This window comes from Anabrus simplex, chromosome 2, assembly GCF_040414725.1.
Source record: "Anabrus simplex isolate iqAnaSimp1 chromosome 2, ASM4041472v1, whole genome shotgun sequence".
NCBI lineage: Eukaryota > Metazoa > Arthropoda > Insecta > Orthoptera > Tettigoniidae > Anabrus > Anabrus simplex.
This window is the reverse complement of record NC_090266.1, coordinates 1,138,007,873-1,138,024,352: the sequence shown is the minus strand read 5'-3', so window position 1 is coordinate 1,138,024,352 and position 16,480 is coordinate 1,138,007,873. Positions and strand designations below refer to the sequence as shown.

At 39.9% G+C, this 16,480-nt stretch overlaps 1 protein-coding gene across 1 annotated transcript in view; it reads left to right on the top strand.

Annotated features, from left to right (window-relative positions):
- The first annotated feature begins 768 nt into the window (after positions 1 to 768).
- LOC136863344 (uncharacterized) overlaps positions 769 to 16,480 on the top strand; it is a 32,519-nt gene continuing 16,807 nt past the window's right edge. Inside the window, exons 1-2 of the mRNA XM_067139732.2 lie at positions 769 to 1,010; positions 1,109 to 1,408. Of these exons, the coding sequence (XP_066995833.1) occupies positions 783 to 1,010; positions 1,109 to 1,408 (528 nt within the window). The 5' untranslated portion in view covers positions 769 to 782. The remainder of the gene's footprint in view (positions 1,011 to 1,108; positions 1,409 to 16,480) is intronic.

Sequence of the window (16,480 nt, the reverse complement as noted above, 5' to 3'; positions counted from 1 at the left end):
CAGTGAGATGGTTCACCCGGCCTAGAAATCCAAGAATAACGGCCGAGAGGATTCGTCGCGCTGACCACGAGACATCACACAGTCTGCAGGTCTTCGGGCTGAGCAGCGGTCACTTGGTAGGCCAAGGCCCATCACTGTTGTTCATCTATAGGGTACGCGTGCATGTAGTAGGGGTCTCTTTTCCACTACAGTTGTCTGAAGATCACAAACAAGACTTTTTTTACCTTATTTACGGGGAAAGGTCACGAATTTCATAGATCGTCTACAATAGTTACGGTGATACAGGCTGCGTGATGAGTGTGTTGATGCTAATATCTCAAAATCAGACGCCGTGGAGCACACATGTACCTCTTTTCCGCTGGGCCGCTCAATTGCCTTATGCTGCTAATGAACAAATGAATCCAAACATCTTAATTGTTGATCGCACGATTGTCCTTACTATTCTACATTCCATTATGTCATGGTATCAGTGATGGCCATTAACAACGCAAATTTTGAGAAGTTCTATGTTCTTTTGTCCATTTGTTATTGTATTCTTGGTCAAATGATTGGTTGTTTTCTCTACGTTAATTGTTGTGCTGCCCAAGCAGTATATGACTTGGCGAATTCTAGAATAATAGAAGTAACAAAGCGTAACAGGTAAATTTGGTGTTGTTTTTGTATTGGTGGTAACGTGCGAAGCATGTCAGTTGTTAACAACTGGTGATAGTTTCAATTTCAACCTATGTCAGCGCTGCTGCTAGTTGGAGGTTAGGGTGTATTTAGTGGCACTAGATTTGAATATGCGTTTTGCCTCTCCTCGTTTGTGGTTGTACACTTCGGCTATAATTCTAGTCGTTATAGGTTTAAGAGTCTTAATAATAAAGTTCTTTCATATTAAAGAAGTAGCTTCCTCGGTTAAAAACATTATTTGGAGCGAAGAATTCGTTGTACCTAATGTAGTTCATTACATCTTTTTCAACAAGGATGTGGATTTTATGGCTTTCTTGAGTATACTGTCTGTCATAAAGGTAAGCATAGGTATTCATAAGAAGAAAAGTCTGTACATCACAGTTGTCCATTAATTAGGCCTATGTTTTGTTCTTACTCCTAATATTACTGTTTGCAGGTTCAGCATCCTGAAAGATTGGTAATCCATTGTAATTGTAAATCCTTCTCTGGGCGATACTGGTCTTCCCTTAAGGCAATACCGTCCGTCGAACTTCATTATCTTTCGCAGCCTACACACGTCTATGGACAAGTTCTCAGTTCAGTCTACCATGCCACAGATGTGGCTAGGATTATGGTGCTCATGGAGTGGGGAGGAATTTATGTAGACAGTGATGTAATTTTGATACAGTGTCTTGATGAGTTTCGTCATTATGAGATGGCTCTTGGGTGGCCTCATGGCCAGTATATTGGAACCCAGGTATAGTGTACTTCATTACATTTATAATTTGTTATGTTTCTGTATTATGTGACATTGTATTAGTTATTCATTTATAAGCTGTTAGATGTTGATTTTCATGCTGGTTGCAGTAGAGGGGGAGGGGTGTTGGAGATAGATTGAGAAACCTAACTTACATATTTACTACCTATTAATAGAAAATAGAGAGTCTACTTTAAACGCTCAGTAAATTATAATCTAGACAGACGGGTGGAAATGGCAGATTTGAGGGCTTAGAGTGAAGAATCAATTGTAAGTGTCAATTCCTGATTACTTTAAACCCTCAGTAAATATAATCTAGACAGACGGGTGGAAATGGCAGATTTGAGGGCTTAGAGTGAAGAATCAGTTGCAATTGTCAATTTCTGATTACTATCACTCAGTTGTAGGTCATTAAGGTGTTTATTTTTGTAGTAACTTACCTCTTGGAGGCCAAAAATATGGCAAAAGTATACAATTTCCTATCAGCTTTGACCAATAGAGCATGCTGTGCATATCACTGTTCTCTTCTTCCTACTCACCTTAACTTCTTTGCTGAGCTGAGTGGCTCAGACAGTTGAGGCGCTGGCCTTCTGACCCCAGCTTGGCAGATTCAATCCTGGCTCTGTCCAGTGGTATTTGAAGATGTTCAGATTTGTCAGCCTCGTGTTGGTAGATTTACTGGTACATAAATGAACTCCTAACTAACCAAACTAACCCCATGGCGCTACAGCCCTTGAAGGGCCTTGACCTACCAAGCGACCGCTGCTCAGCCCAAAGGCCTGCAGATCACGAGGTGTCGTGTGGTCAGCACGACGAATCCTCTCGGCCGTTATTCTTGGCTTTCTAGACCGGGAAATGAACTCCTGTGGGACTAAATTCCGGCACTTCGGCATCTCTGAAAAACTGTATACCGGTAAGTGCTTAATGGGACATAAAAAACAAATAACATTATTATCCTACTTTCTCACACAGTTGCCACCTGTTGACTAAATACACCATTGCATTGCTAGACTTTGTTAATGTGTGTATATTCATTATTGTTCTGTGGCTTGTTGTCGATAATGACAAAACCCATTATTGTAACACTTCAGGGGTGCATAGCATGGAGCCTCTTGAAGGGAATGTGTCCCATTTCATGTGACATTCTTTCATTTCAAACCATTGGCCTACAGCAAAGGTGTTGTTATTGTTCATTAGTAAGGAAATCTATCTGTGTTGGATTATGGGAGTGATTTATTAAATTTCAGCCTGTGGCTGTAGCTCTTCACTCAGGATATATGGTGAATTTCTTCAATATTGCAATAAATATATTTCTAGGGTAGATTAGTAGGTCCTTGACACTGACAATGAACATTCTCTCTCTGTCTCACGCTCACACACACACACACACACACACACACTCTCTCTCTCTCTCTCTCTCCTACATGGTATACGAGGCAAGATTCACATGGCTAAACTGTATGCTTTCTGCTGAGGGAGAACTGCTTACCTTTACTGAATATATTTCACCATAAAATTTTACATACAAATTTATCACCCGTTGTAGGATCTGAAAAACTGTACCAAACATGTTTAGCAACTTCTTTGATATTCTGTATAAATCATTTAGTACTACCATCACAACTATTTTTAAAAGGATATGTGAAAATTATGCACTGTTTTCATGTATTAAATGTGCAGAGGGGGGGTTGCAAGTATAGTCCAAATAGAGCATCAAAGAATGAGCAGAAAGTAGTTTTCTAGCACTAACTTGTTTTTGTGGTAGAACTTCAGTATTGCCCCTGCAGAGTAATAATTTGTTGTTGTTAGCGGCTATGTCATTTGCTTGGACACAGCTACCACTTGTTCAGATAAATCCCCGGAGAGACTGATATGCACATGTCCTGATTAGTGACAAAACTTTACTGAACAAAAGAGATGTTAAGAATCCAGAATGGCATGGCATTCATGACACAATGGTGACAAGAAAAATACTTGCACACAAATATACATATATATTTGTTCAGACAGAAAATTTCTTATAATATCTCTCTGAAAGCAAAACTGCTCCCTGAAAAAGTTAACATTAAATACATATATATTTTTCTGCTAGTTGTTTTACGTCGCACCGATATAGATAGGTCTTATGATGACGATGGGATAGGAAAGGCCTAGGAATGGGAAGGAAGCAGCCGTGGCCTTAATTAAGGTACAGTGTCTCAGATGGTTAGGACGCTGGCTTTCTGAGCCAAAGTTGACAGGTTCGATCCTGGCTCAGTCCGGTGGTATTTGAAGGTGTTCAAATACATCAGCCCCATGTTGGGAGATTTTCCGGCACATAAATAAATGAACTCCGACGGGACAAACTTCCGGAATCTCATTCTCCGAAAACCGTAAAAGTAGTTAACTTGTTAAGTTGTTAACTTGAGGAGAGTCGCTGCTAAGCATCAAGAACTTACACCTGCGCAAATTTTAAGGACAGAACTGCTGTCTGTTTTATTGGCGGTTTTAAGTCAACTACCTGATTGGGAGAATTGGAACAAATCTCTGTGGAGAGAGTGAGATAAGATCTTCTGGCTAAACCTGTATTATTAAGTAGTAGAATGTAGCCATTCTGAAACAAAATCATGGTTACAGCATTATAATAATAAAATTGTTCAAATTATTTGGGTAATGTTAATTTCTTTTCTTTACGTCGCACCGACACAGATAGGTCTTATGGGGACAATGGGATAGGAAAGGCCTAGGAGTTGGAAGGAAGCAGCCATGGCCTTAATTAACGTGCCCCAGACCACACGGCAAACTCGCCCGGTAATGTTAAATTGGGAGTACTGATTTGGGTATATCAAATTGGGAAATATAATCATTGGTAAGAACGTCCATTGGGATTACTGTTTTCTTTTTTTTTTTTTTTTTTCTATTTGCTTTACGTCGCACCGACACAGATATGTCTTACGGCGACGATGGGATAGGAAAGGCCTAGGAATTGGAAGGAAGCGGCCGTGGCCTTAATTAAGGTACAGCCCCGGCATTTGCCTGGTGTGAAAATGGGAAACCACGGAAAACCATTTTCAGGGCTGCCGACAGTGGGGCTCGAACCCACCATCTCCCGATTACTGGATACTGGCCGCACTTAAGCGACTGCAGCTATCGAGCTCGGTCACTGTTTTCAGATTAATATATTGAGAAAAGTGTCCGGTAATGAGACTTGTGTTCATCTCATACTAGCACACCCCAGGAGAACGAACACTTCTCACTGCTGCTCCAACTATTCCCCACCTTATTGATATTCGGTGAGTGAAAGAGAGACAGGTGTATGCTGATGGTCATGGTAGGCGGAGTTAAGCAGGTGTGTTTGTGGTGTGGTCAGAATTCCTGTCTGTTAGGTCATCATCCTGGAGGCTGGTTGGATCCTCAAATAATATCACTAAAGTTTATGCAGTTATAGGAAAATCACAGAAACCAATGGCAATGCTAAAATGAGGCAAACTGGGCAAAATGATAATTGAGGTGTGTGGTAGTTTACCATTGTTTTCCTCACACGGCCACAAAGTACTATTGCTGCATGACCAGCCTTATGAGTAACACCTTTTGTAACATCCAGACGCACAAATCATGCTCCAAATGTCATTACTCAGCCCGACCCATACCTCAGCAGATTCCATGTTGTCCAGCTATAAATGTTTTGTTCTGGCCTGTGCCAGGAGACAGATGCAAAAGTACAGTCTCCATCAAGAAATTGTAGCAGGCACTGTAATGAGACTGGTGAAGTGAAATCCACATTCACAATCTTTGTAATCAAACATAATATATACCGGGCGAGTTGGCCGTGCGGTTAAGAGCATGCAGCTGTGAGCTTGCATCCGGGAGATAGTGGGTTCGAATCCCACTGTCGGCAGCCCTGAAGATGGTTTTCCTTGGTTTCCCATTTTCACACCAGGGCTGTACCTTAATTAAGGCTACGGCCGCTTCCTTCCCATTCCTAGGCCTTTCCTATCCCATCGTCGCCATAAGACCTATCTGTGTTGGTGTGACATAAAACAAATAGCAAACATAATATGATGTCAAACATGATACTATGGCCAGGAAAGGTAATTTTAAACAAGTTTGATGAGTTTTCACTTTACTTGACTTACTTGACTTATATCCTGTGTCTCCTTTCGGAGCAAAGGGCTGCAACAAAAGTCCTCGATTGATTCCGTCTCCTGGCAATCATCTATAAGTCTGCCCAGGATTTGCCGTCCTCCCTCATCTTGTCCTCCACTCTTCTTCTCCAGGTCATCCTTGGTCTTCCTCTTTTTCTTGCTCCTTGCGGATTCCATCTAAGTGGGGTTTTTTATCGATGGCATCCTCTCTCCTATCTGTCCCCATTTTCTCCTTTCTACCTGCTGTTTTATGCAGGTTTCTCCTGTCCTCTTCAAGAGTTCCTCATTTCTGATGGTCTCTGCCCAGTGTATCCGCAGAATTCTTCTGAGGCAACGATTGATGAAAACCTGTAGACTCCTGGCGATCCGAGTTGTTACTTTCCAGGTCTCACATCCATACATTGCTACGGAAAATTCGTAGTTTTGTCTTGGTTGGGATGTCATGGGCTTTCCATATCGCATATAGCTGAACAAATGCAAAATTTGCCTCTTGATGCGACCCTTTAACATCTGTGCCGGCACCACCATCCTCTGCCATTACACTACCTAGATATTGAAACTCTGCCACCGTTTCAATCTCTTCTCCATTTATCTGGAACTTCCGATCTGGATCAATTTTGCTGGTTTTTTTTACATTTCCTTTGTCTTTTTGCAGTTGATCTTCATTCCTGCTCTAGCTCCGTGTTCTTGTATGCGTTTCAACTTTTCTTCCATATTTTTGAAACATTGAGAGATGATACATAGGCGTACATCGTCTACAAAATCTAGGTCCCCCAGATGCTGCATTAGTTTCCATTGAAGTCCAGTTTTGGCTCCAAACATTACCTCCCTTATGACCAGATCCATGGTGATAAGAAAAATTGTGGGAGAAAGAATACACCCTTGTTTCACTCCCGAGTTCACCTTGATTGCTTCGGTCAGTTTTCCCTCGTGGATCACCTGGCATCTATAATTCTCGTAGAAACTCTTGATTAGGTTGATAATTTTTCCAGGTATTCCATACCTGGCCAGTGCCACATGAATGTTCTCCTCGGGGAGTCAAATGCTTTAAGGAAATCCACAAACATCAGACACAGTGTCATATTCCATTCCTGACATTGTTTCACTATGATCCTTGGTCAACACGTGATCTATTTTTACAGAAGCCAGTTTGCTCTCTCCTCTATTCTTGGTCTACAGTATTTACAATTCGATTTAGCAGGATCCTTGTGAACACTTTGCTTGAAATTGACAGTAATGTAATACCTCTCCAATTGTCACATTTTGTCCCATCTCCTTTTTTTGCAAGTTTCACAAGCAGTCCTTTTTTTTCCAATCCTCTGGTATCTGTTCTTGTTCGCACACTTTGGCAAGCAGCGGGTAAGATATTTCAGCTGATAGTTCAATGTCTTCCTTTAGGCATTCTGGGTGAATATTATCAATTCCTGGTGCTTTACCATTTTTCATCTTCTTAATAACCGTGATGATTTCCTCCTTCATAATTGAGTCTGTGTTGATTCTTGGGTCTACCTGTTCTGGCACTATTTGTTCTTTCCTTTCTTCTTCCATTCGAACATTTACCCAGTCCATGTTTAACACTTCCTCAAAATGCTCCTTCCATTTCTTCAGTTGTTTATTTTCTCCAGTAAGCATATTTCCTTCCTTACTCCTCTCTGGGTCTTCTTTCTTGATAGGATTTTTGTCACCTCGTATAAAGTCTTCAAGTTCCCTGTTCCAGCAGCAGTCTCTGCTTTGAGCGCTTGATTCTCCACCCACATTCGCTTATCTTTCCCAGCACTTCTTTTCACTGCCCTATCTTTTTTATTATAATCCTTCTGTACAGTTTGCTTCTGGTGATGAGTTTTGCATTGATTATGTTTCTGTTAAACTTCCTTCCTCTCTTTGATCTTCTGTCATGTATCTTCTGTTATCCAGTCCTTTACTCCTCTTTCTCTGAATCCAAGCACTTCTTTACTAGTTTCCACAAAATTTGCTTACACTTTTTCCTATTCCTCTTCAATTGTACCATCATTTTCCTTGCCAAGAACTTCAAAATGGTTTCTTAACTGTAATCTAAATTGATATTAATGGATTTCATTTCTTAGTTTCATCACATCATATTTTCTATGCTTGCTTTCCAGTTCTTGCTTGCACACTTTGATCTTAATTCGAAACTGTGCTAGGATAAGATGATGGTCGCTCCCTACATCTGCACCTCGGTTATTCCTGATGTCGTTCATTGACCTTCTCCATTTTCTTGAAATGGCCACATGTTCTATCTGATTTTCCGTCATACCATTGGGAGACATCCATGTTATCTTGTGACAATTCTTGTGCGGGAAAATAGTTCCACCTATCACAAGATCCCTCTCTGCACAAAAGTCAATGAAGCGTTCTCTGTTGTCGTTTCTTTCACCCAAACCATGGTTTCCCATTATATGTTCTACTCCTTCTTTGTCAGTGCACAATTTAGCATTTAGATCTCCCATCAACATTTTTAATCTCTTTTCCTAATCACATTCATCATTTCATTTAGTGACGCATAAAAATTATCCTTGTCTTGGTCATCTGCTGCTTTAATTGGTGCATAACTGAATTATACTGACATTCCTAACATTGGTATTAAATCTTGCTGTCGTAATTCTTCCTGAAATCTGTTTCCATTCTATAAATCTTTTCTCAGCTGTTTTGCTTAGGAGCATTCCTATGCCTTCTTTATGGTCATTTCCCTCTTCATTGCCAGAATATAGAAAGGTAAAACCTTCTGGTGTTCGATGCTCTCCAAAGTCTTTCTATTGGACCTCACTTAATCCCAAGACAGCAAGTTGGTGGTTCATCATATCTGTGCAGACCTGTTTTAGTCTTCCTGTTTGTCGCAATGTTCGTATATTCTGACATCCAATTTTTATGACCTCTTTCATGCTGAAAATTGTCATCTGCTTTTCTGTCCGGTTTCTCTTTGTTGCAGTTTCAATAATAACGTTTTCTCGGAGATGCGGGTACTTGGCCTACAGTCCCCAAAGCACAGTTGGGAGGCTGCCCCCTTAGCGTCTGTGCCTGCCCTCTGATTACCTCACGATTTGGTGTTCATCGCTACTCCCTGCTCATAATGTTGCCAATTTAGATCTCTACAGGGTGTAACCAGACTCCCTCCTCCTTTGTCAACTGGGCTTGGGACTGGCTATGGCAGAGTTTTTCACTTTACTACCTAAGTTAAAATACTCTTGTGAATTTTGAATTCCTAAGACATTCAAGTCGTGAACTTCAAATCTAACTCTTTGATATGTTCATCTATTGTACTAGGACATTACACAAAGTTTACATTTACCCCACTAATTCAGGGGTAAATAGAAACAATGAACTCTGAGTGTAATCTAGGTAAAGACTTGGGATCAGAGTTCATATTTGTAAACAAACACATTTTAGTAACTCATGAATGTCTTCCTGAATGAATACAACAATGTTTACATTTCCTTCACAGAAACTATTACAATAATTTAAATATTTAAAATTTATTAAGAATGTACCCGTTTATAATACAAATATAAAATTATCTTTCGGGTTGCATGTGTAAAGGGGGGAAGCTCTGCATTGAGCAAAGTACAGGGCAGAAAAGAGAGGGAAAGTAATAGCAGTTTTTGTTAAAAGATGGCTGAGTATAGTGGTACAAACCATGACACAAAATTTCTCTCCACTTGAATTTGATACCAACTGTAACATTATATTATTTAGTTCTCCTTTTTGGTTAAGCCATAGTGTTGTTTTATTTAACTCATGTATAGGTTACCAACATTTCAAATATATTGCAGTATTCTTTATCCAGGCGACTAATGTACCCCTGCTAGATCCAAGGTAAGTGGTCTCCCCGGGCATTTAAAATCAACTACAAAAGTGATCACTGTTCCTTGCCTTAAAAAGCCTCTCTGTCATAAGTCCCAGCAGGGCAGCCTGTAACATCAGGAACATTCATCTCTCTCACCGATCGGCTTGTAACGGATCAAACACCCAATATAGATAATTAACAACAATTGCACGCTGGACGCCAGGCTTCGAAATTAAATGTAATTTAAAACCGAATTTAGATCTAAAAAGTACTAAACTTAATTTAATGAGACTATCCCGGTCGTGAGGTATAAAGATACTGACCATTCAATACCATGTGAATAAACAAAGGGAACCTACTAAAAAGTCAATTATTTAACGATGTAAAAAGTTTTATTCCAAAAAAAATGAAATTACGTAAAAACGAGTCTTTTCCAAAATTAAACATTACTGACTGAGATTACAATTCAATACTACACGCGCGGACTTGCGAGAACAGGGCTAACTCATGCTCACCAGAGGTTGATCTTTTCGTCGTCTGCTTCCGTGGTTGATCGTTGTCGTCCTTCTTCCAACAGCATCATCCTTGGCATCTGCTTCATGGAATGTATTCCACCCTGAATCTATAACTCCCTATTGTGCTAAAGTACCAAAAACATAGTACCAGTCTTACAATGTGAAATTCCACATCGGAATTAATTGAATAGAGAGAACGGAAACATCTAGTCCTTCTATATTATATGAACTTGTCTTTCTAAATAATCTGAATAAGTCTCACAGAGCCGATAAGAAATGTTGAGTATAAGCACATCGTAAGCGATGCACTCAGATAGCAGAGTGACTCTTTAAAAGCCCGTGGACTACCTGAGAATGGAGACTCAAGAAAGCTGGATGCAGAATGCAGAATGATCTTCACCACCTCGTGTAGATCTATATAAATCCTCTTCATATTCCCACTTCCTCCCTTGATGTCACATGACATCTCGTTCCAATGAGAGCCGATATACATCACCACCCTATCGATATATAGATGAAGTGTCTGTCCTTGACAGAAAAAGCCCTCCTGATAGGAGCACTTGATATGGAGTAATTTAGCGTCCCAACAACGAAATTATGTATCTTCCTCTTGCTGTTGCGTACGTTTCCAAGAACCATTAAAAATTAACCTTCCTGGACTATTGCGAGACACCAAGTAGCCTGTTAGCGCAAGACCTGTCTTGACATTACCACAGAATATTCTAATATATTACAATTAAATATTATTTCTCGTTCATACGTACAATTACATAAATGATGATGATGGACATTAATAATGAATAAAATGACATATGATACATGATACATATATATACAATTAATTCAGGTGGGCAATCAAATTATGTAAATGTTGTTGCGACCACGATATATTACATTCGCCCCCGTGATTCTGACATGCGTAACACATAGTGTCGGAATCACTCTCAACAATGTATAACATAGAAAATATACTAGTTTGTCATACATCGAATCATCATTCACCGCTTGTCAAATTTACACTCCTCTCGACGTCTCATACAGTTCATCTTGCATCAGTCTATCATGTGGTATCACCTCTATCTAAACCGACACACATTATTTACCCAACTTTAACATGCCAACCGTGTATACATATATCTCAGCCTCCACACTCTCGAGTGTTCAACTGTCCTTCAACTTCCATCAAAATTCACACATTACACAATTACAAAAACAATACCTAAAAATACTACTATACAACATCTCCTCTGATTTCTTCACTCTGAAGCGTTCATCAGTTTCAAGATTGTCTTCACCAGATTAAAATGGCACAAAAAACATATAGCGCAACCACACGCTATTCAATATGTGAGAGCATCATTTCACCTGGTGTCATCCAGTACCAAGTGTATCCCCACACATGACCCTACAAGCACTGTTACACACATTCACCCACGCACAGTTGGAACATGTAACCGTGCTACCGCAAGTCCTCTCACGGCACATATCCGCCTGCGATGATTCTATTTTACAAAAACAAACTTTTTTACGTAGGTCTTCCCATTGGGCAAGTCTGAATTATCCCTTTTACATTTACAAAAACAACAACTCATGGCATCACATACGCACCGATTGACATGACTCACGTGCGCAGCAGTACAGTGAGCTCACTCCAGACAGCACACCACGCCCCCTACCTGTCTACAGACATAATCCGGAAAATCCACTTCATACATACACACAGTTGATACACAAACACACCAACACCTCGAAACAGTAACCAGGCTGACTTCCCGATATCTAGGTTCTGACTACTTGATGACTCAATCACACCGTCCGATAGCATACCTCTATTTGCTCGTCTACTGCTTTGGAAAACTTGTATGGAATACACATGTCACCCCATACTATCACACTATTTCATGGCTGAAACCTGACAAATGACGGATGTATCACATACTGATACAGATATATAGACTGCTCTCTGAAGACAGACCACTATACATTTCATCCCAGCTTAAGTATTTGTCCTCCTTTCACAGCAGTAATACCCGCTGTGGTTCCTCCCGCTCCTCCATGTACAACAACTCCTTTGTTGTGGCGGGTTCCAGACTTTGGAATTCCCTGCCTGTCAGTGTCAGAAATTCCACTTCATTACTTAAATTTAAGACTGCTTGCCGAGACTACCTGCTGAATGCAGCTGACTAACTTGTATGACTGGAAAGAATGAATGATCGTATGAATGTGAGTTAGAAAAGTGTAAGGTATTTTTGTGTAGGTTATCATTTATTATATAATATGTAATCAAACTCTGCTCTCAATGATGTGTACAGTGGTTAAGTGTAAGAGAGGGCCAAGAGCCCTAACTTCGCCACCTACAAAGGCATGATAAATAAATAAAAATAAATACCTCGGTCCACTAAAAAGGCTACTATCCAGTACAGAAAAAGAATGCTCATACACAGGAGTTCGGTCAGGTTTCACTGAAAATACATGGACGTGTTCAAGCAACACCGCCAACAACTCGTCTTGCCGTCCTTCCTTCAAGCAACTCTTGCTTACAGCTTCCCATAATGTGTCCTTTTGACCCTTATCAACCAACACATGACACAGAACGAAGCTCTCACTAAATTCTTCTTCTTCCCTGAAGCTCTCTCTAGCTTCCTTGATAGCTTGTGAAACCCTGACAACACACCCCATGGCACAATCACTCTGTTTCCCCTGAATGTCACCCTCAAAATTGACTTTAATATGAGCCTCGTTCCACGTTAAGTTAACCACAGCTTCTTTGTAATCTAACTGTGCTGAGTGTGACATCAGCCAGTCACATCCCAAGATGATATTAAATACAAGATGCGGAATAACTAAACATATCTGAACCATAATAGAACCAGCAATACTTAAAGGTAATGCCACCTGCTTACATACTTGTTTGGACTTCTTGCCAACAGCAGTGATGATATACTTGCTCTTAACTGGCATTTCCTCCACATAAATACCTCGTTGTACAAAACTCATATACCACTCATAATTAACGCATGACCTCTGACTACCTGAGTCAATAAGTGCCTGAACACCCGCCCCCCATACTTCTAAGTTAACAATGGGATTAACAACTTGCTCCTGTTTATTAATATGTTCTTGCTGTGGCTCAAACATTAAATCATCTCTTACATCTAGGTCATACGATAACTCCATAACACAACTTTAGGTTATCGGTATATACGGCTGAAATACAGACCCTGAATTACAGCCCGTACTTGGTTTAAATGTCTTACTTGGCCCTGACCATTCGTCCCGCTAGTGCTCGCATTCCTATCCGCCTGTTGTTTATAAGTTTCATTTCCGTATTGATGGATATTACTTTACATAAAAACGATATATATACAATTCTCCACCTTATCAATACGAGTTTAATGACTAGTTTCGACCCCTATGGGGTCATCCTCAGTTGACAATTGTAAATTGTTCATAAAAACATCACATAGTAAAAATTAGACTAGTTTAGGCTGATCATTAATGTTTGGTGTGTCTAGTACATGACTAGTGTGCATTGTTCATACTCGTATTGATAAGGTGGAGAATTGTATATATATTGTTTTTATGTAAAATTCCTATCCGCCTGTCGGTTACCTGCTTGCAGATCCGCTCGTTCTTGGTTCCTGTTACCCCTAGGGTTACCTTGATTTCTATTTTTGTAGTTCGGCTGCCTACGGTTTTCCCTGCACTCATACTGCGGGGCATAATCTTGCGCGTTCCCGTTTCTATTCTCCATATTACCCAACCCATCAAATTTAGTGAGCAGCTGTTCCATCTCCTGAATAGTGCTGGTTTTCTGCATCACCACTGCAGTTCTTACTCGTTCAGGAAAATGCCTGAGTAGTAGCCTTACTACGTCAGTATCCATCGCTATTCCAGCTAAATTCTGGCATATCATGACGTAAGCCAAGAAGTACTCCGTCATGGATACCCCCTCATTCGCCCTAAACTTGCCAAAAACGACTCTTTCCCTCTCACGACTCTGAATTGTCTCGCTCCAGTATTTTTCTTCAAATTTATTCTGGAACTCGTTGAGGTCTTTCATACTGTTACGGTACACCATGAACCAGGATCTCGTTTCTCCCATGAAAGCACTGCTGATAATTTCCAAAACCTGCTCCCATTCAATATACCCCTCATTTATGTTTCGCTCAAACCGCTTCTGAATAAGGTTAAGGAAGTCCAGTGGGTTAGTTTGTCTTCCGTTAAACTTTGGTAATTCCTCTTCTCTTACATAATTTCCTCCGTGCTTCACCCCATCATAGCTACCTTGTTTCTCTCTTATCTCCCATCTCAGCTTCGCTTCTACATTATTGACTCTCTCCTCAACTTTCATATCTCTACCTTTTATCTCATTTAACATGCTTGTCTGTTTGTTTCTTAATGCTTTAATTTCATTTTCCTGTGTTTCTACTCTCTCCCTAGTTTTATTATTTTCCTTCCCAATAACTTCTAAAAATTCTCTTTTTTGCTCTACCAACTTCTTCTTCACTTCTCTCTTATGTTGTTCAGTCTTCTCATTCTATTCCTCTAACTGTTTATCGTAATTCTGACTCTTTTTTAACAGCTCGTTTATTTCCTTACTATGTTCCTTCATTTTCTTACCAGTTTCTGCTTTGTACTCTCTAAGTTCGTCACATAGCTCTTTCTTAGTTTTCTCTAGGTCTACCTTAATTTCCTTCCCCTGCTGCTCTAAATTTTCATTGATTTTCTTCCCCTGCTGCTCTAATTTTTCATTGATTTCCTTCCCCTGATGCTCTAATTTTTCATTGATTTCCTTCCCCTGATGCTCTAAGTTTTCATTGATTTCCTTCCCCTGATACTTCAACTCCTATAACTCTTTAAACATAGACTGTATAAAACCTCTTAACTCAATGTTATTTTCTTCGGTGGTAGGGATAACCTCCGCTCCGCCCTCCAATTTATTACCCTGTGAGTCATCATGTTGAGCTTGGTTATCCGTCTTATCTACTCTCATCTCTTCCAGAGACTCATCTACCGTGTCTTTATCGTTAGTTGACGAACCACCTCTAAGCACGCTACCATCACGTAACATCATACCTTGCGTTTGATCTGCCATGGTTCCCTAACATCAAACATATACTGAAATATGGATTTATTGATAGCACTTTCGCCCCTTAACAAAACACAGACCCTATCTACAGATTTCCTGTTCCCTATATCGTATTTAATGGTTTTCGCGCCCCACATTATGGTGTCATAATGTAACGGATCAAACACCCTATATAGATAATTAACAACAATTACACTCTAGATGCCAGGCTTCGAAATTAAATGTAATTTGAAACAGAATTTTAGATCTAAAAAGTACTAAACTTAATTTAATGAGACTATCCCGGTCATGAGGAATAAGGATACTGACCATTAAATACCCTGTGGAAAAACAAAGGGAACCTACTAAAAAGTCAATTATTTAACGATGTAAAAAGTTTTATTTAAAAAAATGAAATTATGTAAAAACGAGTCTTTTCCAAAATTATAAATTATTGACTGAGATTACAACTCAATACTACACGCGCAGACTTGCGAGAACAGGGCTAACTCATGCTCACCAGAGGTTGATCTTTTCGTCGTCTGCTTCCGTGGTTGATCGTTGTTGTCCTTCTTCCAACAGCATCATCCTTGGCATCTGCTTCATGGAATGGATTCCACCCTGAATCTATCACTCCCTATTGTGCTAAAGTACCAAAAACATAGTACCAGCCTTACAATGTGAAATTCCACATCGGAATTAATTGAATAGAGAGAACGGAAACATCCAGTCCTTCTATATTATATGAACTTGTCTTTCTAAATAATCTGAGTAAGTCTCACAGAGCCGATAAGAAATGTTGAGTATAAGCACATCGTAAGCGATGCACTCAGATAGCAGAGTGTCTCTCTAAAAGCCCGTGGACTACCTGAGAATGGAGACTCAAGAAAGCTGGATGCAGAATGCAGAATGATCTTCACCACCCCGTGTAGATCTATATAAATCCTCTTCATATTCCCACTTCCTCCCTTGATGTCACATGTCATCTCGTTCCAATGAGAGCCAATATACGTCACCACCCTGTCGATATATAGATGAAGTGTCTGTCCTTGACAGAAAAAGCCCTCCTGATAGGAGCACGTGATATGGGGTAATTTAGCATCCCAACAACGAAATTATGTATCTTCCTCTTGCTGTTGCGTACGTTTCCATGAACCATCCAAAATTAACCTTCCTGGACTATTGTGAGACACCAAGTAGCCTGTTAGCGCAAGACCTGTCTTGACATTATCACGGAATGTTCTAATATATTACAATTAAAAATTATTTCTCGTTCTTACGTACAATTACATAAATGATGATGATGGACGTTAATAATGAATAAAATTACATATGATACATGATACATATATATGCAATTAATACGGGTGGGCAATCAAATTATGTAAATGTTGTGGTGACCACGATATATTACAAGCTGGGAGTTACCGGTGCTGCTGTATAACTGAAGGGTCCACAATTTGATGTACCGTAATTGCTACCACTGTGGTGCTGATTCTACTTGTCTTGAACTTCCTTGAAATAAATAAAATAATTATAATAATCTGAAATATCCATAAT